The sequence below is a fragment of the Thunnus thynnus genome, chromosome 17, assembly GCF_963924715.1.
Source record: "Thunnus thynnus chromosome 17, fThuThy2.1, whole genome shotgun sequence".
Classification (NCBI taxonomy): Eukaryota; Metazoa; Chordata; class Actinopteri; order Scombriformes; family Scombridae; genus Thunnus; species Thunnus thynnus.
Genome location: NC_089533.1, coordinates 527,978 through 555,659, shown reverse-complemented (window position 1 = coordinate 555,659; position 27,682 = coordinate 527,978). Strand labels below are relative to the sequence as shown.

At 37.9% G+C, this 27,682-nt stretch overlaps 1 protein-coding gene and 1 pseudogene across 1 annotated transcript; both read left to right on the top strand.

The window, feature by feature from the left end:
• The first annotated feature begins 3,730 nt into the window (after positions 1 to 3,730).
• LOC137168372 (uncharacterized) lies at positions 3,731 to 15,364 on the top strand. Its single transcript, XM_067570916.1, has 5 exons — positions 3,731 to 3,818; positions 4,059 to 4,161; positions 9,670 to 10,439; positions 11,038 to 11,210; positions 14,299 to 15,364. The coding sequence occupies exons 3-5, from the start codon at positions 9,717 to 9,719 to the stop codon at positions 14,345 to 14,347; spliced, it is 945 nt and encodes a 314-aa protein (XP_067427017.1). The 5' UTR covers positions 3,731 to 3,818; positions 4,059 to 4,161; positions 9,670 to 9,716; the 3' UTR covers positions 14,348 to 15,364.
• A 4,074-nt stretch (positions 15,365 to 19,438) lies between these two features.
• Positions 19,439 to 21,578, top strand: LOC137168247 (uncharacterized; annotated as a pseudogene).
• Positions 21,579 to 27,682: the final 6,104 nt, after the last annotated feature.

The following is a 27,682-nucleotide window of genomic DNA, read 5'->3' as shown; positions in this document are numbered from 1 at the left end:
GTTCAGATGCTACAGATGCTTTGTGCCTCTAACTTTCTCTGTGATCATTTTAAATGTCAGTACAGTTGATCTCACAGCTCGGCAGCTGTCATTAACCTGCATTTATATTTGTTTTATCAGACGATGTGACGTAACATAATGATTTTATCTGCAGCAGCAGCTGGTTAACAGAAAGTATTTATGATCACATTTCACATTTCTGACGTTTGACAATAGAGACCAAAAATATGTAAATAAGAACAATTTTATAATGAATTCAGCTACGTTAAAACAGACTGAACACTCTCATTACAAACATAAAAAACATTTGCTGCGTATGTGTGAGGACAAAGTCAGTGACATTTGAAATGAATCATTAAAATTTATAGTAAGTCATCTGCCAATAAAAACAGGCATTTATATACATGTATATACAGACCCAGAGCCTCATTTATCAACAGTCTGATTCATCACTTTCTTCTTGTGTCTGGGAATGTGTGAACAGTAAGGCCCTCTCATGGTCTACAGGTGTAATAACAGGTGCGATCAAAGGCAAACTGATTCCTAAGTTATAGACACACAAACCAACTTAACTGTCAATCATGTAATAACTGACGGACTGTAAACTGTCATTCATGAAGACGTGTTTCTGTTTTTATTTGTAAAACAAGCTAATCATGTCTGTCAGAGTGAAATTATACTATTGTTTCTCTGCATCGCTGATCACTTGTGGCTTCATATAAGAGATCTGTTATTGATATTCACTTGGAATCAATCTGCATTAATAATCAGCTGTACAGGACTATTAACTATGAAGACGGGTTTATTTTCTGTTCTGCAGAAACTGAAATAATGAAAAGTGCAATAATGATAAATCGTGTTTGTAATCTATGAATTAAATTGAAGTGGTGCTGTGTCCGGTGTCACATGAAGTGACTGTCAAATTCCTGATGAAAAGCATCGACCCTCCAAACTGCCCGACCACTGGAACTCAATGAAGAAAGCTGGAGACCAAAAGATTCCCAACATCACCGTCAGCCCAAAGGAACCACCAGAGGACGGTACATGGAAAAAGTTTGAGTCTCTCAAAAAAAAGTATGGTCCACCAGGAAGAAACCACATCGTCATCCCGTTCATCCTCCCAGCAGAGAGCAGCTCTTTAAAAAGAGTCCCGTTCTTCATCGTCACTCTGGCTCTGTCTCTGGTTCTCCTCTCCTCCAGGTTTAAAGCCACCGTCCATCTCACAGCCTGTCTGAGTGACAGTTCTGCAGAGAGGAAGTTTGACCAGGAGTATCTGAAGCAGCAGTACGCCTGCACCATCGACAACACTGGAATGAAATGTTCACCAGACATGTTCAAGGAGAGTTTAAAGTCTGGTTAGACGTCGTCCACATGTTGTACAAACTGTTCAAACTGAACCAGAAAGCATCAAACTTAAATTCAGTGAAAAAACTTTTTTACTTTGATTTTATTATGAACCTCAGGTTTCTGTTCCAGTTTTAGTTTTCAGAGTGTTTTTAAAGCTTTAGTTATGTTCTTAAGAAAAAAATCTCTTCATGAATGGCGTCCAGTATCTTCTACATGCTGTTTGACAGAGTTTCTTCTATCTGCTGCACAGTATATATATCTGTATATCTAAATACATGTGGGTGAATAAATACATAATTGGGGAGATCAATAAATATAAGCATTAATAGATCCTACTTATATTTTTATTTATTATGTCTCTTTTAGGCCTCCATACTGTTGGCTGGGTTTCTTAAGAATTATCAAACATCCCAAACAAATGAATTTAATCATTTATCAAACATTTATTCACTCACATGTGAGGCTGAAAATCTCTGAGCGTTGGGTAGAAACTATAGTTCCATGTGAGATATATTTACACAATTTACATTTTCCCTGAAACAATTAGCCTAATAAATAATTTCCAGTGTTCAAAAGACACCCTGATCATATTCTGGATTATTAAATAATGTAATTACAATCACAATATCAATAAAGATGCAAATAATCAGTATATAATAAATAAAGACATTCTGTTTATTAGAAATGGTTCATGTATGATTGACATACAGAGAGAAACAGCTGCTGGCAGCGATAACTCTGCTCCGTTATTATCACAGCGTGTTCAGACACAAACAGCATCAGAAATCTCTGCAGCTGTTAAAGCCGACCAGCTGATCAGCTGTGATCAGAAACAGACGTTGAAAAACAACAAGTGACGTCATCACGTTTCTGACGGGATCGATCACAACGTGTCAGTAAGTTGTGACGGATCGATCGATCGATCAGCTTCAGCGACGCCTGGATGAGTTCTGACCTCAGATCAGATGTGTTTCATGTTCCTGCAGATCAGGAAATGTTGATGTCATAATGTCAGTGTGAATATCTTATATATACATATATATATATATATATATATATATATATATATATATATAAGTATATATATATACATACTAATCTGTGTTCATTAAACTGACAGCATGCAGTTTATCTTTTCACCAGCAGAGGGCGCCAAAGCTTCATCAACGAAGAGTAAAACTCCACCTGTAATGCACATATTAGACACATTCTAACTGTACTGATCAATAATCAATCATTATCCCTGCAGTTATGATAAGTGAGTCACGTGTGATGATAATAAAGATAAAGATGTGTTGAGGCTCCACTTCAGCTGCAACACAAGTCCATTTAAAACTATGAACACATTCAATCCATCTAATCAATTCTTTAAGCTCAAGTTTAATATTCAGCTCAATATTTCTGATGCAGAATCATTAAAGCATCTTTTTTTAATAGTTGTATATTTTATTGATCCTGTTGGAACGATCTGTATTCATGGCTGTGCTCTAAAAACTGCATTTCAACTTTACAATATAGTCACATTGTTTCTGGAATATTGATGTAAAAAGGTTGAATATCTTGTAAACAATCTCATTTTGTTAACATGATTATTTACATACATGCAGATTTTATAAATAAGCATTATAACATGAACTGACTTTCTCTCTAAAATCTTATTAGTCTTCAATTTATCATTCATAAAGTCTGATGACATTCTGCAAGACTTTATGTAAAAGACTATTTATTGATGTCTTTCATTTCATTCAGCTGTTAGAATTAGTTTTTAATTGTAGCATCATGTGACTCAGTTTTATTGGAGATAATAATTGTTGTGTGACGGCAGCTTGAAGTTTGGAATAAAGTTTAGAGTTGATTCTTGTATTTTAGTTGTAACTTTAATGGGAAACAGCTGGACTTGATGGGAGTAAGTGTTGTTTTTGACATCGACTTGTTTCCCCTGATAGGTCACTGGGAAGTCCTTCTTTCCTCAGCTGACTTCCTGCTGTCCACATTATTCCCTTCACATTCAAATCATCAACTGAACAGTCAAATATGCTTTACTGATGTGACACTGCAGGACTGAATATAGTGTAACGGTGTGTTCAGACCAAACCAAAACCATCAGCACAGGTCAGAAGATCTGAGCTGGGAACTTTCAGAAAGTGTCCACTGATTCATGAACTCCAGCTTTAAAACATTCAAACAGCAGCTGAGTGTTTGATCACATGAGGAAGTTTCATGTTTTAATCAAACTGAACTGTACTCTGACTGAGACTCAGTCCAACCAGTCAGACTGCATAGTACACATACACACACACACACACACACACACACACACACACACACACACACATATACACACATACACATATACACACATACACACACACACACACACACACACACACACACACCAACCTGTTTTTCTACACAGACCTGCTCAGGACTCAACAGAGCTGCAGAGTGATGAAGTTCATGAGAAAAGTTCAGTAAGTGGAGTTTGATTTCTCTACATTAAATCACTAATTATTTCAGCTAGAGAAACTAATTTATGATGAATTTATATGTGATGATCTTTCCTTGGACGAGGAAAGATGGCCGTCTGTTCATTACGTTCATATTTCAGATGCTTTGATTTCGTGTCTGTGAGAAGAAACTCTGAAAAGTCAAGAAGTCCATAAAGTGTCATCATGTTGTGAGTCTTCCTACCTGTCCCTCCTCCTCTACAGGTGGAGCTCTGACTCGTTCCAGGAAACAGCTCATCTGTGGCAAACACTTTTCTGACAGACGTGGAGTGGAGAGTCTTTGTCTTCAGCAGTTTGGATGTTAACTGTAAGTTTGCTTTGTTTCATAGTTGAACTTTCTCTTTAGTAACTTCAGGGTTTGTTTGTTGCTGTGTGATGTTTTTATTTCATCAGAAAGTTTGGAGAACTCTCATGTTGGAAGATAAATCTACATGTTGGTAAATGATTGATTTACTGGAATCAAATAATATTAATGAACAGCTGATGATTATTTCCTTTCTTCAGCTCTCACAAATCAAACTAAATCTACTTTTTTAAGGTTGTTTCCAGCAGCGTAAAGTCAGACACTACAGTATAGGCCTGCTACTGTTTCCTGTGGAAGCTTTAAATCAAATGTATTGTATTGACTGATGTGGAGGGACAGTCAGAGGACGTCATCAAGTTCAATGTTGCTACAATAACATGCATACAGTCCACTTGTGTTCTTGCTTTATAAAGACTTATTACTGGTATATGCAGTTAGACAGGAGCTGATGATAGTTTCACTTTACACCAAATGACATTTTATCTGTGTTGTTAAATGTCTGACAGCAGTTAAGATCTAACATCTGCTGTTTAACAAGTTTGTATTTACTGTAAAAGAAGTCATATCAAAGTAAATGAGCCCTGATTCTAATCATTTAATACATTTGTGTTTGTGCGTCATGTGCACTACTAATGTGACAACAACATCAAAGACAACTAATAGATAACTGAAACTATTGACATGTTGTTTATTGGTGTTGAATTGACTGAATATGAATGAAATTCAGTCAGTGTGAGTCAAACTCTCGTCCCTGTACCTGTCCACTGGACCCAAAACCATTCAACCTGCTACAGAATATTTCCCCCGCACTTAACTCCGCGGTCACACTCATCATCAACTCCTCACTTACAACCGGTGTTTTCCCCACCGCCTTTAAGCAAGCTTGAGTCATCACTCTGCACAAGAAGCCTACACTCAACCCCGCCCAGGTCGAAAACTACAGACCGGTTTCACTCCTGCTCTTCCTGTCAAAAGTACTTGAGCGCACAGTCTTTAACCAAGTCTCTGAACTCCTCTCAGCCAACAACCTGTACGACCCAAATCAGTCCGGCTTTAAATCGCTCTACTGAGACTGCACTACTGTCGGTTATGGACTCAGCTCAGCTCAGCTAGAGCTGCTGGTCAGTCCTCAGCTCTATTGCTGCTGTACAACATCAGGAAGATCAGACCCTTCCTGTCTGAGCATGAAGCACGACTCCTGGTTCTCCTTATATCACGCATCGACTACTGCAACTCCTTACTGGCCTCCCTGCATGTAAACTTAAACCTCTGCAGATGATCCAGAACGCGGCAGCGGGTCTGGTCTTCAATCAGCCCAAAACAGCACATGTCACCCTGCTGTTCATCTCCCTCCACTGGTTCCCAGTTGCTGCCTGCATCAAATTCAAAACTCTGACACTCGCTTACAGAACAGCAACTAAAACGGCTCCCGCCTACCTGAACTCCCTGATTCAGGTCTACACTCCCTCCCGCCCACTACGCTCTGCCAATGAAAGGTGCCTGGTACCACAACAGGGCCCTGAGTCACCAGCTGGACTCTTCTCCTCTGTAGTTCCCCGGTGGTGGAACGAGTTACCAAACTCTGTTCGATCTGCAGACTCCCTCTCAATCTTTAAGAAAAGACTAAAGACCAGCTCTTTCAGGAACACCTCTGCACTTGATGAACCGTAGGGAGAGAAAAAAAAAAACCATGTGTGCTGCTCTTCAGTTCACTGCAGCTTCATGACGCCATCTAGTGGACTGATAGTAGAAGTACAGCAGCTGATGGCAGCTTTCTCTGACTCACACTATTATTACATAATCCATAAGTTAGGGCTGGAAGATATGGACAAAATAATACATCTCAGTTTCCTTCAGGCTTGGGCTCAATCATGACTTTGATGGATTTGAAACATCATATTTTTAAGACAGTGAAGCAGAATAGAAGAGCTGCAGCACCTGCAGGCTGTCATCATTATGCATAAAATACAGGTTATCACACACAGCTGTTGACTATTAGTATCAGATGCTTCATGTTCATCCAGTTTGACTTTAATCTGCTGACTCCCAGCACTTAAACTCTCTGTAACCAGAGATGATACATCGTCAACTAACACAAACCCACAACACACATCAGCCTGCAGAGTCATTTTCAATCATTGATCCAGACACTAATGATCTGATCAATGTTCTTACAGACACTATGTGTAAGATTTGAAGCTTTGTTGACTTTGGCTCCATCTGGTGGGAGGATGAAGAATGACAGTGAGCTAACAGCCTCCATGTGTTGGAAATATTGTTGAAATAGCTTCACTCTGCTTCTCTGTCCCTCTTTGTGTTTGGAGTCATTTTACTAAAGTCATTAGTACAATTCTAATAACAATATTTAAGTATTTTTATGTGGTCTTTTTTGTCAGCAGACAACAGACAGGTTTCACTTTACAGTTTGAACAACTCACCTTATTAACATTTATTGGAAACAGCTGATAAAATCTGCAGGGATGTTTGTCATTTCAGCAGATGTTCAGCAGTAAAACTAAGAAACAAGCAGCATGTTGAAGTGCTGACTGAACACAGATTGACCCTGAGAGAAATAACTCTGTCAGTCATTATGAGATTCAAGTGAAGAGAAGATGAAGAACGTTACATTTAGAGCAGAGGATTTAAAGTCTGAGCATTAGTGATGTCAACATGAACAAAAGTTCATATTCATGGATTTATCACTATTATTATTATTATTATTATTCTTTGTTCCTTGTCTTAATTTGATTTGGGGAATAATTGTGCTCTCAGTTATTGAACCATGGATCCCATAATGCTTTGGGGGATGTAAAAGGAAGTTATCTGTAGATCAATTTAAGACATTTTGTAGTTTTATATACATTTTATAGGTCAGTGCTGCTACTGCAGCAACTTATGTTGGGTTGACCTCTCAAAATCTTAAAAGTTTGAACATTAATAATAATCATCATTTCATACTTGAGGCTGGTTTTCCTCCCAAATTTAGTGTAATACAATGTAAAATAGCTGCAGTCAAGAAAGATTGAGTTCACCACCATCAGTGGTGGACAAAGTACACAACTCCATTACTTGAGTCAAAGTATAGATACTCCTGGTCAAATTTTACTTGAGTTAAAATACTGGAGTACTTGCTTTTAAAAATACTTAAGTATTCAAAAGTACATTTTCTTTTTAATGTCAACACGTTGTTGTATTGTTGCCACAATGCATTTACAGAACCTAATGACTGGCACAGGCACATCTGAGCACACCTGTGACTATGCAGGTGGACTATTAATTTAAACATGCACTTATCGTTAAAAACATTGGAGGCAGCTGCAGAAACCGACCACTCACCGGGGCTTTGCTCAAAATATTCAGGACTGAAGCAGTGGCAGCAGGCAGGACCTACAGGACTCACTCACAGCTGCTTTTCACTGTTGCTGAACATAAACACAAACAGGTTTTCTGTGAATGATACAGATCCAGTACAAATCAGCTTTCTCTCAGCTTCTGGGGGAATCTGATGTTCAATCAATTACAATTATTGGTGGGGGACAAATTTCCATGTTTCATATATTGAGGTCTAAACTGTGTTGACGGATGGTTTGTTTAAATATCATGATGTAAATGTCCTTTATGAAACTAAGACTCTATAACATTATTATACTGTACAGGTCCAGCAGAAAATGTAATAGTGCTGCTAATTCTCAAACAGTTTCATTGCGTTTCCCTGTTCCGCCGTAACGTCTGCTCGCCGCCGCCAGTTTGTATCACAGATGGTTTGTATTGACTATCCTACAGAGACACTATATTATAAATATTATTAATATGTATCTTTATAAATAGTCTGTGGATGAGACACAGCTGCATCTCAACTGCTCACATGTGCCACCTGGTGGTTGTTGTTGCACACTGCAGCTACTCCTGGATAAATTAGCATTGAAACGAGTGACACCTGTATGTGAAACGGTCAACAACAGTTTGGTAACGTTGGAACATCCGCTTGTCATCTCAGATAACACTGTTTGGGAAGGACGACACAGGCTATTTCCACTATTTTACTAATTCACATTACAAACTAAATAATATATCACACTTTTTGGATAAAATATATTTCATGTCTGAATTAAAAGAACAAAATAATTTATTTACATGTAGGCCTATTTGTTTATATATTTAGATCCTGTGCTTGCATAATGTTGGGTTTTACATTTTTAATAGAATGACCACTCTATCCTCTTGGCTTTTATTTTGACATTTTTTACACTTCACTTCCTCTTCCTGTCTGTCCACCGTGCTACTGTCTGTCCCAAATGAGAAAATAAAAAAAAGAATTTGCAAAAACCAAAATTGTACCATCTTTCAAATTTGATTTTCTGATTTTTTATTCTGGGAAATAAAAAAGGAAAAAAACACGAGATTTCCATTTTTAGTTTCAAACACAAAGACAAATTGGCTGACTGTCAGCAGACCTGTTCATTCTTCAATCCAAAAAGGAATAACAATAAAAGGAATTGGCAAAAACCAAAAATGGGCCGTTTTTGATTGTTTTTTCATTATTTGATTCTGACACCAAAAACAGTTTTTCGTTTTTTGTTTTGAAACAAATAACAGATTTTCAATTTTTTTCGTTTTTGAATTACCAATGAATTACAGATTATGCGATGAAACCCAGACCCTGTTTGCCGTGGCTCTGAATTGTCAGGAAAGAGAGCTATTACCGGTTACACTGGTCCTTAACGGGCTAGGACCAAGCTACATTGCTAACTCCATTGTTAGCTATTTGCCCTAAAGAACACTGCAATCATCTGCTGCTGGTTTATCGGAGGTTCCAGCAACAGCCGAAAGAAAATCAGGGATGCAGCTTTTGTCAGTTACATCCCAAAACTATGAAACATACTACCGATAGATATCAGGGACGCAAGCTCACTAGATATTTTTAAAAGAAAGCTAAAAATGTATTTCTTCACTTTAGTCTAACTAGCTTGTCGCTCAGTCAGCTTCGCACTTATGTACTACTGCACTCCTTTAAAATGATATATCTTACTTTATCTTATACATTCTATGTTTTAACTTGTTTTAATGGTATTTTATTCTTTTGTTAGTCAATATGCAGTAACAGTGCAAGGATTTCAGTGGCATTGCATGCCCCTTATTATCCGCAAAGTTCAGGCCAAATTGAAAGAATGAATGGCCAAAACTATGATGACAACAGGTTTGAAATGGCCTGATGCATTGCCTATTGTGCTGTACTCCATTCAAAGTGCACCTAATGCAATCACAGGAATAAGTCCTCATTAAGTGTTGATGGGGAGGGTGACGTCCATGGGGGCAAGCCCACCTTTGACACCTCACAAAACTACTCTGCTTTGGACTGATGAGTATATGACACAGTATGTTAAGAAACTAACAGAAACCTTGTGAAAGTTTCCTTTACAGGTGTCAAGTAGGCTCCCAAAACCACCAGGAACCTATTCATCCATTTCAAATGAGCAAATTTGCTCTAATCAAAGTGTCTTTGTCTCCTAGACGTTGCTGACAACCAGAACAGCCCTTAAGGTCAAGGACAGAGCAGAATGGGTCCATGCGTTGAGGTGCAGACCGGCTCCCACATCCATTCACAAGGAAGGGAAAAGCCCAGACAAGCAAAAGGATGGTTCTTCCTCCTCTTCCTATGTGTCTTTGTGTTCTACATCATATATACCATGTCACGCTCGGGCATCATCCTGTCAGAGGAGGATGTACAAGAGCTGTACAGACTCATCATTTCCTGGTTGGATCAGGGAGAAGATTTTGGTCGTCACCTGAGACAACTAGCACATGAGCTTGAGTCTGTTAATGAGAAATGCAACGTTGGCCGTGCTGTGGGAAACACTGTTTCAGTACTGGGTGGGTTGGCGACGATAGGAGCAGGTGTTGCCACCTTTTTAAGTGCGGGAGCAGCTTCCCTCCTCGGACTTGCAGGATTCTGCGGGGCAGTCGGGTCAACTGTGACTTTAACATCAGACCTAATTGAGTCGTGGTTAGAACAAGGCACACTGGAAAAGGCAAAGAAGATTTCTGAGGAGTATAAAAGGCTTGGAGAGGAGATTGATGAGCAGATAGGAAAAATCACGGGTGTCTCAGGTCTAGCTGTGGCAGATGATAAGGTCATAGAGTGCATCCTTCAGGCCATTGCAAAAAAAAATGAAATACCTTGGCTGGAGGTTGCGGAAATAGCAGAAGAATGGGTGATGCTGATGAAAGGCGGTCTGCAGGCTGCAGCAGTCTTAAAAACATCTTGGAGCAAAGGGTCACAGGTAAGTTACCAGAGATAATGCCAAAGGAAGTTTTTTGATGTTATCTTTGATCATTAATAACTGATCATTCCTTGAACTCTGAGGTATGACTCGTAAAACGTAACCTCAGTAAGTGAATGTGTTTCCATCCAAACGTAGCACAAATTTTAACCACATTTACAGAAATTCAGCAAAAGACATTCAAATGAAAGTTTGTCTCCATCCTCTCCTGTTGTGTTAATATTGGTAGATAAACAGCAGGTGGCGCTGATTCTCCAGTCGGTGCCGTTAAACCGTTGCAGAAGAAAAAGACACAACTAGGTGATATTAAGAGCGACAGTCAGATATTTCAAGTTATTTTCCAATTTCTGTAATTTCCACTCAGGTTTTTTTTTACGTGCAAATTGAAAATGTGAATAAAAACAGGTGGATGGAAACACAACCAATCTAATGCTGTAATAAATGAAGCAGTAAGAATATAAATTGTTACTCTGTTAGAGGAACCAGCTTCACATCTTGATAATGGGCTGAAAAATACACCACCTCCACACCTCAGATGGTTATTAGCATCAAGTCAAACTGTAGATGATTTTTTAAAAAGTCTTGTTACTTTTTCCAGGACGTACTTTCAGGACTTCACATTCTGAAACTGACACTCCCGGATGCCACTGAATACTACAAGAGGGCCATTAACAATAACAGTGTAACTGGACCGAGTGAAGAACTGAAGAACGCAGCTGATGAGCTACTGAGGTCGACTCAAAAAATCAGAGCAGCGCTGAATGAAATTGAGTAAGTCTTTCTCCCCTCTGACATGTTGAAAATAAAATGTACAGATTGTTATGATCATCACTTGAAGGACATATTCTTTACATTTCCAGCTCTATATTTATATTCTGGGGCTCTACTGGAATATCTTTGCATGATTTCCAGTTAAAAACTCCTTATTTATCTTCTACTGGTCCTTTATGCAGCCCCTCAGTTCAGCCTCTGTCTGAAACAGGCTGTTTTAGCTCCTGTCTCTTTAAACCTCAGGGACAACATTATAAGCCTTTTTCAAACGCGTGCTGGTTTGGCTAAACTCGGTTTGACTCGGTTTGAATCGGCGCCCAGCACAGCAGGGTTTTGCATCTCCATTACATCAGGGCTACCTGTTTGAAGATGTGTCTTTAACTGATGACGTGCTTGTCTTGAGTCGAAAGCAATATGCTGTATACATTATGGCTGTGACTAGTGGTCAAAGTGGCTGTTGTAAAACAGTGGATAAACACATTTCATTTACTATAAATTCTTCACAATAAAAGTCCTCCCGTTAGTTTGTCAGTGAAAAGATTTTAATATGGAGCAACGGAAGCAGAAAAAAGGGGTTTTCATCAGCAGTAACTTAACACAGCTCTGATAAGGCTGAAAGTGATCAGGAAACAGTAAAATAGAGCAAATATCTGAAAGTACAAACAGGAACACAGGAGAGAAACTAAACTTCAAACCACAGAGATTACTGAGAGCTGAACACACAGAAGCTTTCTCTCTGGTCTCCAACACAGACATGAGTTGAGACTCACAACACAGCTTGTTTGAGGGGGAGAAGTGGGGAGAAGGGGGGTCGTCATGGGTTGGCCGTAGGTGGCGAGATGTCACTTGGAGGGAGGTCGGGCTTGGTTTGGCCCGACACCAGAGATGATCCATCTTGGGCACGACTCAGTACAACTTGATGTGTTTAAACTGGTAATGGAAAGTCAAATCAACACAGCACGGTTTGACTCAGTGCTGCCAAAAGTTTCAATGGAAAAACCTTAATAGAGACAACTTTAGTGACCATCTCTGGGAAAACCTCAGCAACAACTTTAGGGATACCCTTAGCAACCACCTTAGCAACAACCTTAGCAACCACCGTAGCAACCAAGGCTATAGAAACAACACGTTTATGGACATGTGCAACGAGTGTTCAGAGCTTATTGAAACCTTAAACATTTTTACATACAGTATGTTCACCTCAAGCACTTCAATCATGTTTGAAGAGGACAGTTATGCTTTTCCTTATATTCAGTAATATATATATATAATCTCACATTGTTGGATGTTCATGTTAAAAATGGCCAAAGTGTCAAATAATGAGGTAAACGGATGTAGCAGTAATCCCTGTGAGCAGAAAGCAGCAGTTTTTTCTACTTTCCGGCCGAGTTGACGTCGGCTGGTGACGGATTTCTTCATATGGTCATCTGCTCCACGAACAGCGCGTCATTTCACTGCTCCGCTCCGCTAACATTATACAGTCTTTCCACCATGGCCGGGCCGTGACTCCATTACACAACAGCAAAGTCAAATAAGTAGTTTACCTGAGAGATGTACTGGCGGTCTGCAACTCTTCATCAAACATCATCATCACGATGGCTGTTTCTGCTTGTACTATTCCTCCCTGCAATATTTCTAACTGATCCGCTCAACAAACTGCTACAAATATCTACATGTGTTTTTGTTTCAATTTGGTTTTAGTGCCGCTAACAAAGCTCTGTTAATTCAATGAGGAACGTGTTTCACTTCCTGTAAGTTTTTTACCATAAAAGTCTCCTGTTATTTAGTCATTTAAAAGTTTTTAATTTGAAGCAGTAAAGCAGGAAATGTTGGGTTTGCATCGGCAGTAACTTTACACAACTCTGATACATAAATCTGGCCAATCAGAACAAAGCGGGCTCATCAGGAGGCGGGGCCTTAAAGAGACAGGAGGTAAAACGGCCTGTTTCAGACAGAGGCTGAACTGAGGGGCTGCATAAAGGACCAGTAGAAGATAAATAAGAAGTTTTTGACTGGAAATCATGCAAAGCTGCTCTAGTGAAGTAGTGAAATGAGCATAATAGGTCCTCTTTAACATCCAACCACAGAACAGGACATAAATAAAAGTAAACCACTAAAAACAGAATATGCCCCCTTTAAGGGGTTCATAATTAATGTGTACACAATAATATTCATAGTACAGTATATTGTTTTTTGCAGTTAATATACAAATAATTAATATACTTGGGCATGCAATTTTTAAGCAATGTCTTTTATTGATATTCAGCCATATTAACGTTTAAAGATCCCCTCCAGACATGTTTTAGATATATGTAAAATATTCAACTATCTATAATAATTTGTGTCTGATTGGCTCAGAGAAACTTTCCACTTTCAGCAGGTGAATGTGAAAACAAACTCTGCACAAACATCATTCTGCACAGAGAAGCTCAAACCTTCAACTGAGGGAACAAGAAGCAAAACACATTTTTGAGTGGAGGGGGACTTTAACATCCTGCATCATAACAGATATAAATAACTAAAAACCACTAAAAGCATAATTTGTCCCCTTTAAGACTCTATGGCCTCAGACAGACTAAAAAAATACAAACTGGCATAAACACAGCCAGTAGTTGATGCTAACATGTTAGCAAACAGCTGACAGACAACAACACAATCATCACATTAACAGCTTCAGGAATGACATGTGAGGTTCCACAGGGTTCTATTGTTGGTCCTTTATATTTTTAATATAACAGTAACACAAAGGTCCCCTGATGAAAACATCATTATAGGTTGACAACACCTTCACAAAAGGACGCTACAAAAACAAATCATGTGTGTTTTCTGATCTGAAACCTCTCTGGCTCAGGTTCAGTTGAGTTTATGTGACTAAATCTACCTTTTTGGCCACTTTTGGAGGAAATCAACAAGCTGTTAACACATCTGACATATTCTTTTATAAAGTATCTGTGGCTAACATGTTAGCAACCAGCTGCCGGCAGACAGAGCAACATGATCATCAACATGTTTCCTTTGTCTGTTACACTCACTAGATTCACTGAATCACTGAATCCTAAAGACTCATTTCTCTTTCTTTTTCTCACAGGAAGAAGATGATTAAGATTTGGCACAGAAAATATTTTTATTTCTCTTAAAAGGGTCCCAATTCATTTTCTTTTTTGTAACATTGCCTTTGTTTTCAACAACTGTCCGAGGAAACACAAAGAGGGAATTTGATGCTAAAAAGACTGTAAATGTGTCAGATATCCACTTGATATGACTAACTCAGACTGCTGAAGCTGAATAGAAGCTTCACACAGACTTTTAAATGCATTGAAAGCACATTTGAAGGATCTTTTAATATCCAGTATGAACAGGAGGAATGATTACAGACACCTGACTGCTGGTTTAACACACTGGGAACACTGGGAACACTGGGAACTGGTCCTTTAAAGCAGAGCCTCCTCCCAGACAACAGAAATTGTCCCGTAAAACCGCAGTAAAAAGTCTTCTCATGCAGAGATTGAACAGATAGTAGCTGATTGGACAAACACAAATACAAATATGATGCGAAGACACGTTTAAACTATCTGATAGTGACGACAGTTAAGAGCAGAGAGAGAAGCATCTCCAGGTCATGGCCAGATTAACCTCCTATGGGGCCCCCTCTAACCCATCTATACATGGCAGCACTTGACAGAACATATTTGTGTTTTTGACTGTTGGTCAGACAAAAAACTGTCACTTGAAAATGTTAAATTGGACTTCAGGGGAATAATAATCATAATTTTTCACTATTTTCTGACGTTTTATGCACTAAAACACAACAATTGAGCTCAGTATAGATAGATTTATCTATATGTCACTCAGTCCTGACATACAGATAAATTAAATTATCAAGGATGTTAAAAGTTTATTTCCATTGTGGTCCTCTGAGTAGGAAAGGGTCAGACAAGACTGGTTAAAACACATCCAATAACAATAGACATAACCCAACAAACCAACAGACAAACAAACAAAAACAGAATAATTATAGAACAAGCTAAACAAACTTGTGATTGACAGAGTTTAAAACTCCTCTCAGTCTGTTGTTGCTTCAGAAACCTGCAGCAGTGTATAGAAACAGAACCCATGATGGGTGGGACCAACCTGTCCTGTTCATTACAACAGCATCATCATTTCTGGCGACTTCAATATCCATGTTGAGAATGAAATGATGAGTTTCGACAGCTTTTGGAATGGTATAATCTTGTTCAGCATGTAGAGGAGCCGACACACCGGAGTGATCACTTTCTGGATCTGGTCATCACCAGGAATGTTGAAATCTCTGATCTCACTGTCCAGGATGACGGGATATCAGATCATTACACCGTCATTTTCAATGCAGAGCCGGTGTCAAAAGAAACAGATGACGAAGAGAGCACAAAACGATACAAGAGGAAAGAGGAATAGAAAATGTCGTGTTATAAAAGATGGTGCAGATTCAACTGCATAATTTGACTCAACAGAATTACATCGATTAATTTCAATTCATGAACAAACAGTTCAAAATGTTAAGTGAAAGTCGTATATTTCCTTATGTAGCTATGACAGATCTTTACAATCATTAACCAACTGCAACTTAAAATAGTGCAGTTTGAAAGGCCAAAACGGAAACAGGACAAACAAATATTTATCTTTATTCTTTCAAATTGAGCTAAAAATAAACTGAAACATGTTTCTAAAAGAAGAAAATGTATTCAAATGAGTAAGAAAAAAGAAAACCCTGAAATATTTGAAAAAGTAAAAATTAGAAATGCACCATAAAAAGGTCAAAACTCCACCAACGCTTCAGTGTAACAAACATCTTTATTGTGAAACCAACATGTTTTGTCTCCGATTAAATAAACAAACTTCAGACTTTTTTCCTTCTCTGCAGTTTGGAAGCAGGTGAAGTTTGGCCAGAAACCCAAACTCTAAAACATGCAATGTAAAAATGTTTGGAGTCACTGCAGTAAGACTAATAAAATCCTGAACAGCAGCCACCAGATTCATATGAACACTAGCCAAGAATTAAATGTACAGATTAGATGTGCATGTTCAAATGGTGTCTAAAGTTATTGTTTAACAAAAGACAAATAATAGAATTAAACAACTTTACAGAAGTAAATAACTTTAACATTTTTGAAAACAACAACACTTCACATATGTATATAGTAAATTTTGATCAAAAAAAAAGTACAGAACTGTACAAGAGTTTTAGATGTTTAGATTCTTCTTCATAATGCAGCAGCATCAGGAGGCGTCTGATCATCTGCAGCAGGACAACAAACATCCAGCCAGAGTCATAAAGATCCATCTTCATCAACAAGAAGAACAAGGAGTCCTGCAGCAGATGGTCTCTGATCTCAACATCATGGAGTCAGTCTGGGATTAACATGAAGAGACAGAAGCAGCAGAAGAAGAACTGTGGTGACTTCCACATGATGCAGGAACAACCGAACTGCCGAGAACCTGAAACACTGAGAACTGCTGCTGGTTTAAAGACAAATATATATATATATATATATATATATATATTGTAAACATCAAGGCATAAACAGATGATACCTATACTTGTTGTTGTTGTTATGATTGTTGTTATTCTGCCCCCCCCCCCCCTCCCTTTCCCTCTTTCTCCCTCTCTCTCTCAACCCAACCGGTCGAGGCAGATGGCGTCCACCAAGAGCCGGGTTCTGCTTGAGGTTTCTACCCGTTAAAGGGGAGTTTTTCCTGCTGCTGCTCATGGGGGAATTGTTGAATCTCTGTAAATTAAAGAGTTCAGTCTTGACCTGCTCTATGTGAAAAGTGCAATGAGATGAGTTTTGTTGTGATTTGGCGCTATATAAATAAAAATTGATTGATTGATTGATTGACGTACTCTGTACTGCACTGTGAGGACATGAACTCTGTGATGCACTGTAATCTCACACTGATTATATATGTAATACGGTTTGACACAATGTGCCTGAACACAAATAGAAAATGTAAATATTTATTACTGAAGGGACAGAACAGACATGATGTAGCAAAACAAACTGGTATAAATGTTCATAATAAAATCAATCACCTGATCAGTTAGTGAAATAATAACTGAGACTGTAGCTCTATATTTTTCCCAGTGAAGCTCAGATGCATTTGGAACAGAAATAATTAAAAAAAGAAGAAGAAAATAATTTTGGCTGATGTAGCAAAAGGACAAAAGGCTGCCAGAGATTCTACATGCGTGATACTGTATTTTATGAATAAATATGAATGATGTTAGAGAAACCATTGGTGCTTTCCACAGACAGTTTGCCTAATCTATAGTTTAACAATCATATAACATTACAAACATCACAGTTGGGCTTTTTTCACGTCTAATCCTTTTACTCTCCCGTCTGATCAGCTGACCAGTCAATAAATAGACGATCAACAGGGTGAGGACATCAGCTTCCACATGGGACAGACCTGTCTCAGAGGAGACCAGGATTATTGCTGATGCATGTGTTTTATTGTAGATTAAGTTATTTGTACCTGCGTCAGAATGTTTCTGGTAAAGGTAAAATGAGTTCACTGACTTTTTCAACAGTCCAGAGTGTCATTACCTCTGCTAATATTGACACTAGTGATCACCAGAAAGTAGAGCCCAGAAATAAATGCTGCCCACATGTTTTATCTGCCTGAAACACAGAATCTGTTTCAATAAAACAGCGTCTGACTCCTGCAGCAGCGACCGAGTACAGGTACTTCTTCTTCTTCTTCTACATCATCATCTTATAATTATAATCATTACAATAATAAGAATACTTCTATCTATCAATGTCAGTTTATGTGTAAGTGTAACTCTTTGTAACAGTGGGTCTATGTAAAGATAATTTTATAATAATAATTAGATTTCATACAACACGGTGCTTCACAAGAGACAGATACAAGATTTAGAATAGAAACAAATATGTTTTATGTCTCTTTGATAATAATTAGTGCAACTTTTAGTTTTATTATTATTATTGTTGTTATTATTATTATTATTACTGATCTTATTATATTTTCTGTCATCCCAAACCAGATAATTACTATAATTATATAATAATAAAATCATTTTATTTTTATGGCACATTTCCTAAGTCAGAGCACCAGGACAACATCAGATCAAAGATCAATAAAAACAAATACAAAAACAGGCAAACAAATAAACAAACAAAACAATAAAATGCTGATAAAAACTGGATATGTGGGTAAAACAATAAAATGTCATTAAGAGCAGAGGCTGCGTTACAGTGAGGAAGGAGGACCCGAGGGGGACATGTAGACTGGTCCTGACCCGTTAAGAGCTTTAAAAACAAGGAAAAACACTTTAAAATCAATCGTAAAAATGAACCTGGAGGCTCAGACTGCAGTAATTCGCTCTCTCTTCCTCGTCGTCGTCAGAACTCTGGACGAGCTGCGGCTCCTCATCATATTTTTAGAGCATTACAATAGTCAAGTCGACTCGATATAAAAGCCTGAGTGAGTTTTTCTGCATCTTTTAAAGTTAAAAATAGATGTAACTTTGTGATATTGCTAAGACTAAAAAAGCAGTTTTCGTCCTTGTTTATAAGATGTTTAAAACTCAGATCAGTCTCCGAGGTTTGTTACTTCTGATGTGACCAAAGCTGCCAGATTAGAGTCTCTCATACAGTAAAACTTTGTTTTTTTCTGTCCTCTTCACCGCTACACTCTCCTACTTTACATAATGTGTAGTACTAGCTTCACATTATTTTATATTATTGATATATTAGCATTATACTATCTATTTAACATCTATATTATCTCTTCTCATTCTTATACTGTTCTGTCATCTCATATTTATTACATGTTCATATATGTGCTATATAAACATATATATCACACACAAAGTATATATGTATGTGTTTGTGTGCTTGGTTATATCAATTATACATACATACTAATTATATAAATATGGAACCTCATGACTCAAATATAAATATGACTCTACAGTAATACGACAAAGCAAACATCAGACAACCTTCCTGGCGGCTGAAAACAGCTTCAGACAATTTGTTTCAATAAATAAAAATGGATGCAGAAACTTCTGCTTTTAATCAACAGTTCTGAGTTATAATTCAATTACAATGAAATAACAAACTTCAGAGTAAAGAAGAGTTAAGGCAGTCTTTTTATCAGATTTTGCAATGTTTAGCAGTATTTACTAATTGTGCAAAAAGATGTTTTAACACTCCAGGAAATAAAACCTACAAACATCACAAGCAGAAGAGTCCAAAGTTCTCCGTCTCAGTACAAACTGTGTGTTTTGTTGATCTCCAAGTCAAAGCTGAACATTAACATTAAGATATTGAAATGTTATCCTGGAGAAATTGACAACTTTGAACTTTTTACATAGAAATTGTCTAAATGTATTGTTCATGAATCATCTGTAATGTTGTGATGTAATAATGTTTTCCACACTCACACAATCCTTTGAGTGCTGTAAAATACTAAGTTGCCATAAATACAAAGAACAGTTACCAGAGTCTTACCTTTATTTCCTGTTTTTGTTGAATCTGCTCCATGAAAAGTCACCGTGAATGAACTATTAGCAGACAACAGTCAGCTGGAATAGTTGTAATACTGAAGACAACATTTTAGCATGATGTCTGTTGGGTGAGATCTTAACTTATAAGAGTTCAGTTCAGGTTTTTGGGGCTCTTGAATGTACAGCATTTAAATATATTTTGTCTGTGTTGCAGTTATGGCGTCACTGCAGTCAGTGCTGTTGGCTTCCTCGATCATTCATCTCTACTGGACGATCGCCTCCACTCAGTCACATGACCCCACCAACTTCTCTCAATGCTACAGGGTCAAAAGAGACCCGGTTCCAGGCTCCAAAGATCAGGCAGATAAAATATTAAATACTGTAAAAGACTCTCTGTCTGTATTTAAAGATGTGATGGAGAAGATCGACACCAAAAAGGTGTCAGCTGTGATGCAGGGTCTCGCCAGCTTTGCCAGCGTGGCGCCTGGCATTGGAGGTCTGGTCTCCTCTATCATAAACATGGTGCTGGTCTTCATCCTGCGGGATGACCTGGTGCTGATTGAGGTGAAGAAAGGGTTTGCTGAGGTGAACAGAAAGTTGGACTCTCTCTCCATCCAGCTGTCCAGCCTGACAGCAGACGTGGAATGGTTCAACTACGCCAGCGTCTATTCTCAAGACGAGATGCGCATCCTCAACGCCTGGAAGAAGTTCAATGAGTTTCGTGAGAACAGTGAGTTGGTACAAAGTCAGGAGGACAAACTCCGACTAGCAGAAATATTCACTAACTACTTTGAGCACACAGCAACTGAGACCAGTGTGACCAACCTCTACCATTACCTGACGGTCAACAGCACGTCTGGAAACCTCAACGACCTGCTGAGGAAGAAGTTTAAATGTGACATCAGTGAGATCGCCAAATATAACTTCTATTTCAGCAGCTTGCTGTGGAAGGGGATGGTGCTCAACCAGCTCTACTGGAGTCTGATCGGCTTCAACTCATCAGGCAAAGAGGCCCAACACACCGAGATGTTCAAGGATGTCTATAGAGCGCAGTTATCAGCGGTGGAGTTCTGCCTCGACAACTATGAGCAGTACATGAAGGAGGACGTGGTGAAGATCAGCAAAGAAATCAGTCCTGATAAGAAACAAGACATCGCTGAGAAGGTGAAAAAGGCTCTGGATGAGAAGTACAACTGGTACAGCTGGATGGTGCTGGTGTACAACACGGATGTGGAGGAAAACATCTTTATCCTTTTTGATGTGACTAAGATCCTTGTGGGAGAGATCACTGTGGCCGTGGGCTACACTCTGATAGCGGATGAGACACTGAGCCAAGATCTGAAGGATCTCGCCGACACCTGCTTGAAAGGTAGAGACTGTGAGAAAATGTCAGAGTTAGTACCACAATGCTCTGTAGAAATAGCACAAGGGGTATTACTACAACTCAATGAATATGTCAAAGTGACACATGTCTCTGAAGGTGAATACTTTGCTCAAGTCCCACAACCTTTTCATCCAGTTGAATGTCAGTGGGGTCGCAGTACAAGTAAAATTTCCATGTATTACTCCCGCAAAGTGTCTGCGGCCCTGACACATGTTAGAACGGTGGAGAGTGTAAGAGGCTGCTGGACTCCAATGAGAGGTTTTGTATATGCCCAGATGGTTACTGTGGAGACACATGTGAAGAGAATTCAGACACTAGCAAAGCCCCAACTACACATATACACCAACCTGTCCCTGACATCACCACCATTAACACCAAACTGAACATGATTGAGTCCAAACTGCAGGAGATTCTCACCAGTATCAATGAGAGATGTCCTGCTCAGCAGCAGATACCTGCAGACTGCTGACGGACGACTGGAACGACTGTTTAAATCAAACTGACTAACAACACAAGTGACTGAGCCCCAGTGAACGGCACCATAAAGAGTTTAACAGCAGCACGAGATGAGATTCAGATACTGAAGACCTGAAGTTTTTAAATCTCATGCACACAAGTTAAATATTTTGTGCAAGCAACAAGTATGTTGTGCGAATGAGATCCATATCTTGTGTGTAAGTGCTTCTATGTCGTGTGGTCGATATCTATATGTTGTACACACAAGTTTTTATCCTTGTGCACAATATCATCCAGATGTTGTTGTAAGTTTTCACCTCAGAATGTCATCCTATGAAAAACACGAGACTGATGTTCAGCAGTTATCTGCTGTATAGTTTAACAGATAGTTGGTTTGGACAAAGGAAGAACTAAATATGATTTTATTCAGTTCTGAAATTATATTAGATTTTAATGATATGCCAAGGAAATGGCCTTGAACTTAAAAAAAGAAGTAATAGTCATTTTAACTGAGCTAAATCCCAACTGAAGTTAACAGAATTATATATATATATATATATATATATACATATATATATACACACACACACACACACACACACACATATATATATATATACATATATATATATATACATATATATATATATACACACACACACACACACATATATATATATATATACATATATATATATATACATATATATATATATACACACACACACACACATATATATATATATATATATATTTAGTCCCTGACTAAACTCAGCCCTACCACAGGAACATCTCCCCCTGTTCTATCTGTCTTCGCCGTCGGCAGCCCTAGATTTCAGGCCCCCCCACCGTGAGTGCAGTGTCAGTAGCTTCGCCGGGCAAACTACCCGCGACATACATGCTCCGCTCCCCAGGACCCGCTCCCGCTCTCCCAGCAGCCCCTTTACCAGTTTGCCACCTCCACAATCAAGGCCAGCTGAGAACAATCAGCTCACCTAGTCTCTGTCAGCAGCAACAGTCCAGATCAGGTGAAACCCATAGTCTTTAATTAGTTGTCCACACCATCACAGCAGATTACAACCCAACTTCACTACACTATTATATTATAGATTATAGGTTTGGGAATATATTTAGATGTGCTGCAGGTCAGTGCCAGAATCAGCAAGGGGAAGAAAAATATCAATAAAGTGCAGATATTTGTATCACAGATGGAAACCAACGCTGCAAGTGATGATTTCAACATCAAGTTTTGCTTTTTGACCAAAACATTGTGACAGTTTATCATAAATGATTCTGTTGAGTCCACTGTCAGTTTATTGTTTGTTTATCCAATGAAAACTCTCCATCTTCCTTCTGCTGCTCAGTCAAACAGAACCTGTCATTAAAGATGGAGGTTCTACTGTTCCCAACACTCATCTGAAATAAAATAACCTTCACGGGTCATTTTCATCCACATCTTCAACATTGTAGTGTTCTGCTATTCTAACCAATTGATGCCCTCCACTCCAAGCACTGAACTGCCACAGTATTCCCAAAATACTGACCTTCTGATGACATGTTCACATTTTCACAATCAATGCAACTTAAATGTTTATATTGTTATGGTCAGAAATGTCTCACCCCAAGACTGAAATAATCAACACAAACTGTGATAAGAATATATTATCCAGTTCAATGCGACCAAACCTGCAGTCTCAAAACATGACAACCTTTCTTAGTCAGTATAAGTAATAAAGTGTTTTTTTTTGTGATTTGTTTCCAGGTGGGAGGAGGAGCAGTTGGACTTTTATTTTCAGTTCCTGAGCTGATTAAAGACGACTGCAAGACTGAAGCCAGTCAGAGTCTTTACAGACGGCCTCTAAAGAGATGAAACAACAAGACCAAGTGAGTCTGAAAATGAACATTTTGTTCAGTTTAATGCAGTAAAAGATGTTACTGTTTGTTTCCTCAAGTTTTCTTAAACCTGATAAATGAGGATCTATAATTAAAATAATAATTTAAAATGCATTAAAAGAACTGATTATTAATTTTTAAATATTTTTTTCCTACAGAAATGTGCTTGACAGTTTAGCAGAAGTTCAACACTCAGTTGAAAACAGCAACAGGAGCTCTGGTGAGAAGAAGACACTGATTAAGTTTGCGATAGAGAACTGTGAGGATGAAGCTGTGAGGATGAAGCTGTGAGGAGATGGCTGAGAGAAAATTCAGAGTCTGACGTTTTCTCCCAACTGGTGGACATGTTTCATCTCCTGAAGAAACACATCGATGAGGAAGAAAAGAAGGATCACAGTAACAATGTTCACATCACGTTTGATGCACACGGATCCATCAGAGACTTGATGATCCCGGCCAGCCGTCTGCTGCCTCTGCCCTCCATCACAGACGTGATCCTGTATTCTCCCTGGAACTGTGTCATCAATGGTGATGTAGCGTACGGTGTCGCTACAGGACGCATGAAGCCTCAACACAGAGTGTTTTACTGTAGGAAAAAAGTGAAAATAGGTGAAAACAAATATGTAGAATGTAAAATTCCTCATGAAGGGCATCAGCCCACCAAACTGCTCGACCACTGGAACTCAATGAAGAATGCTGGACACCAAATGATTCCCAACATCACACTCAGCCCTCTGGAACCACCAGAGGACGGAGCATGGGAAAGGTTTGAGTTTCTCCAAGATAGATACGGCCGACCAGGAAGAAACCGCATCATTGTCCCGTTCATCCTCCCAGGAAAGAGCATGTCTCTGTGTGGCTGTTGTGTGAATTTATCTCCTTAACAAGAATGCAGCAGAGATATATATATAATGTGTTGTAGGTAGTTTGCTTGTTGAAGTTACAGTGAGCTGTCTGGACTCACTCATTCATGTGGAATTGATCCCGTTTTTAATTGAGTGGTTGTTCAGTCACCTGTTGATGTTGTGTGATTAGTGAATGAGTGTGCAGGAGGTCTGGCTGCTGCTTCTGACAGTTTCTTTAGTTTGTTTTTAAGCTGAATCTATATTGAGTAATAAGCTTAAAGTAACTAGGATAATAAGTGACGGTCGTGTCTGCCACATTTCCGTTCTCCAGAGGATGAATCCTGCAGACTTTGAATCCCTGACGACTGACACATTTATGGTTTCGAATGAAACGTCTCCACATCTATTAGATGGATTGTTAAGATATTTGGTTCTGACGTTCATGTTTCCCTCAGGATGAATGTGTCCTGTACTTTGGTTCAGGTACAACCTGCAAAACTAATGACATTATCATTAGCTTCACTTGAGACCATCTGATTTGATTCGTTTTCACTTTGTCTCAGCACATAGAGCAAACCGAGAGGAAGGAGGGAGACGTCCTGCTCTCTTTGATCACCCACAACCAGAACAGAATGCAGCCGGATCTTGTGGACGTAATGAGTTCATTTTGTTTTAATTTTTACAGGCGTTTATCTTGAAGCTTGATACTCAGACGGCCAATGTGTGAAATAGCTGCAGTGAAGGACAAATATATCCAATATTTCTTGGGAAGCAGCCACATGCTGTGGTGTTAGAGGTTTATGTTCCCCCTAAAATGACTAGTTTTGCAGCTTCATGGCTATAACGTCCATCATTGCAGACCTCTTCTGTGCTTATCTGAAGCTGACGTTTTTCCTCTCTTTACTTGTCCAATATACTGTATGAGGTTCATTCTTAATGTAGATGGGCCTTTTCAAGCTGTAATCAGCCTTTGCAGTTTGCAACCGTGATGTATGTGTACAATTGTCTGGTAATGCTGTTAATATTACTGATCAATAATCAATTAATCAATAAACTAAACTTTATTTTCACCCCACGTGTAATATTTTAATTATAAATACTCAGAGAACCATTCATACTGTAGAAAATGGTGAAGAACCATTTATAAAGGATTCTTTACTGAACCGGTTGGGTCCACAAAGAACTTTCTTGAAAATGGTTCCTTAAAGTCCCCCTCCACTCAAAAATATCTTTTTCTTATTGTTCCCTCAGTTGAGGGTTTGAGCTTCTCTGTGCAGAATGATGTTTGTGCAGAGTTTGTTTTCACATTCATCTGCTGAAAGTGGAAAGTTTCTCTGAGCTCATTGAAAGTCTGATTTTTTAACGGGGCGGGCCTACAAGCGTGATTTGTGACATCACAAATAGTTTGGAGCCAATCATGGTCAAATATTCAACTTAGATAAGTGTGATGAGGAAACTTGAAGCCTCCAGTTCACAAACACTGAGATGAACTTTACAGTGAAGGAGGAAACATCTGGTGTCCAGCAGGAAAACTTTAGAAATAAAATATTTGTATATTTATGTACTCTGGAATTTTTACTGAGGGAGAAGGATGAGATGTAATTTTATTTTTTTAACAAGATAATTGACTTGTTTCATGGAAAAAACACATCAGACACAAATATTATTCAAAGCAGAGTATTTATAGCATCAAATGGAACTTACTTACTACTTAAGTAAAGTACAAGTACCTCAAAATTGTACTTAAATACAGTACTTGTGTAAATGTACTTAGTTACTTTCCAGCAGAATCAGGCATCTTTTAAATCACCTTTTAAATATTATATTTATAAAAAAATCCTTTTATTCATCTCATTAAAATGTTTTATGTGTTTTAACTGTTTAATTTCACTGTTTATTCTCTATATATGACATAACTGACCAAGTGTTATAGTGCTATACAAATAAAGATGTATTATTATTATTATAATTATTATTACTATTATTATTATTAAGTGCAGTATAATCTCATTTACATTTACAATGACTGTCATGTTTAATATCTGCTGTTTACAAATTACAGGAGTAATATTATAAGCTCTGTGCTGCTACTGTTATACTTTTATATACACTGTTCTTATACTTTGTCTACTACACACTATATATTTTTCTCTACTCTACTTTTTATTTATTCATAACTTGATGTGGGTTTGTTACTGTTTCAGGACAATGACAATGGCAATAAAGGCTTTCTGCACCTTATTTGCTTGCATGTGCTGAATGTGCCACAGATTGTTTGTGTAGAGTTCAAATCAGTCGATCAGTTTTGTGAAATGTTACACAGACTGTTAAAAAAGCTCCTGACATGTTTTTATCCAGATAAAAAAAAAAGAATGAGTTCATAAGTTTACTGTAAATCACACATTACAATTACAAAAGTATACTGTGAGTTTACACATCTAATGTAAAATAACATGAAAAATGTGTTAGTGTGAATTACCATAAAATTTCCATTTAAAAAAAATATAATTTTGCTTTTTTTTTCGTATAAAAAGACCTGTATTTAACATTTTCAACATTTTTATTAGATTATATATAGATTAATTATACAAGATTTTATGTAAAATTATTTAATTAAACTCAATATATTACAGGATATTTCTGTAATTTTAAGCCTGATTATTCATATTACAGCTGTGTCAGTAGGGTAAATTTAATTGTTTTTATAGGTGGAAATATGATTATTTGTCATTAAAAAGCCAAAAATACACAAGATTAGATTGTTAGATTAGAACAACTACAGCTCCCATGATGCTTTGCGATAAAAGCCTGGTGAACAGACAGAAACCAATGAAAAGCAGATTGCCTGCTGCCCCCTGCAGGTCACAGCTTGTTACTACAGCACTGATTATTTCTACAGCTCAGTCTGATCAATAAGATTATTATTGACTAATTAAAATATGTGGATGATCCCAAATAGCTGAAATATTATTTGTGTACATATTATTTATATATATATATATATATATATATATATATATATATATATATATATATATAGAATAATAAAAATAATAATAAGAAGAAAGTATATATTCAATTTATATTATGATAAAATTATACTATTATGATATATATAGTAACAATAGTTCAAAAGTGCAGGTGTTTGTATATTTAGTGTTTCATATTTGGTTGTAACTTTTTATAAACAGCTCTGTGTCATCTGCTAATTGGTTCATTATGATAAAATGATCTGTTCATAACATTTAATGTCACTATTTTTCATATATTCTAAGTGTGAATGTTTTAAATCGTGAGGGTCGTTTAACCTTGTGCACATCAAACCTGTCGGTCGTCTCATGAAGTCCATGTTTACTATTCTGAACTCAACACATCAGGA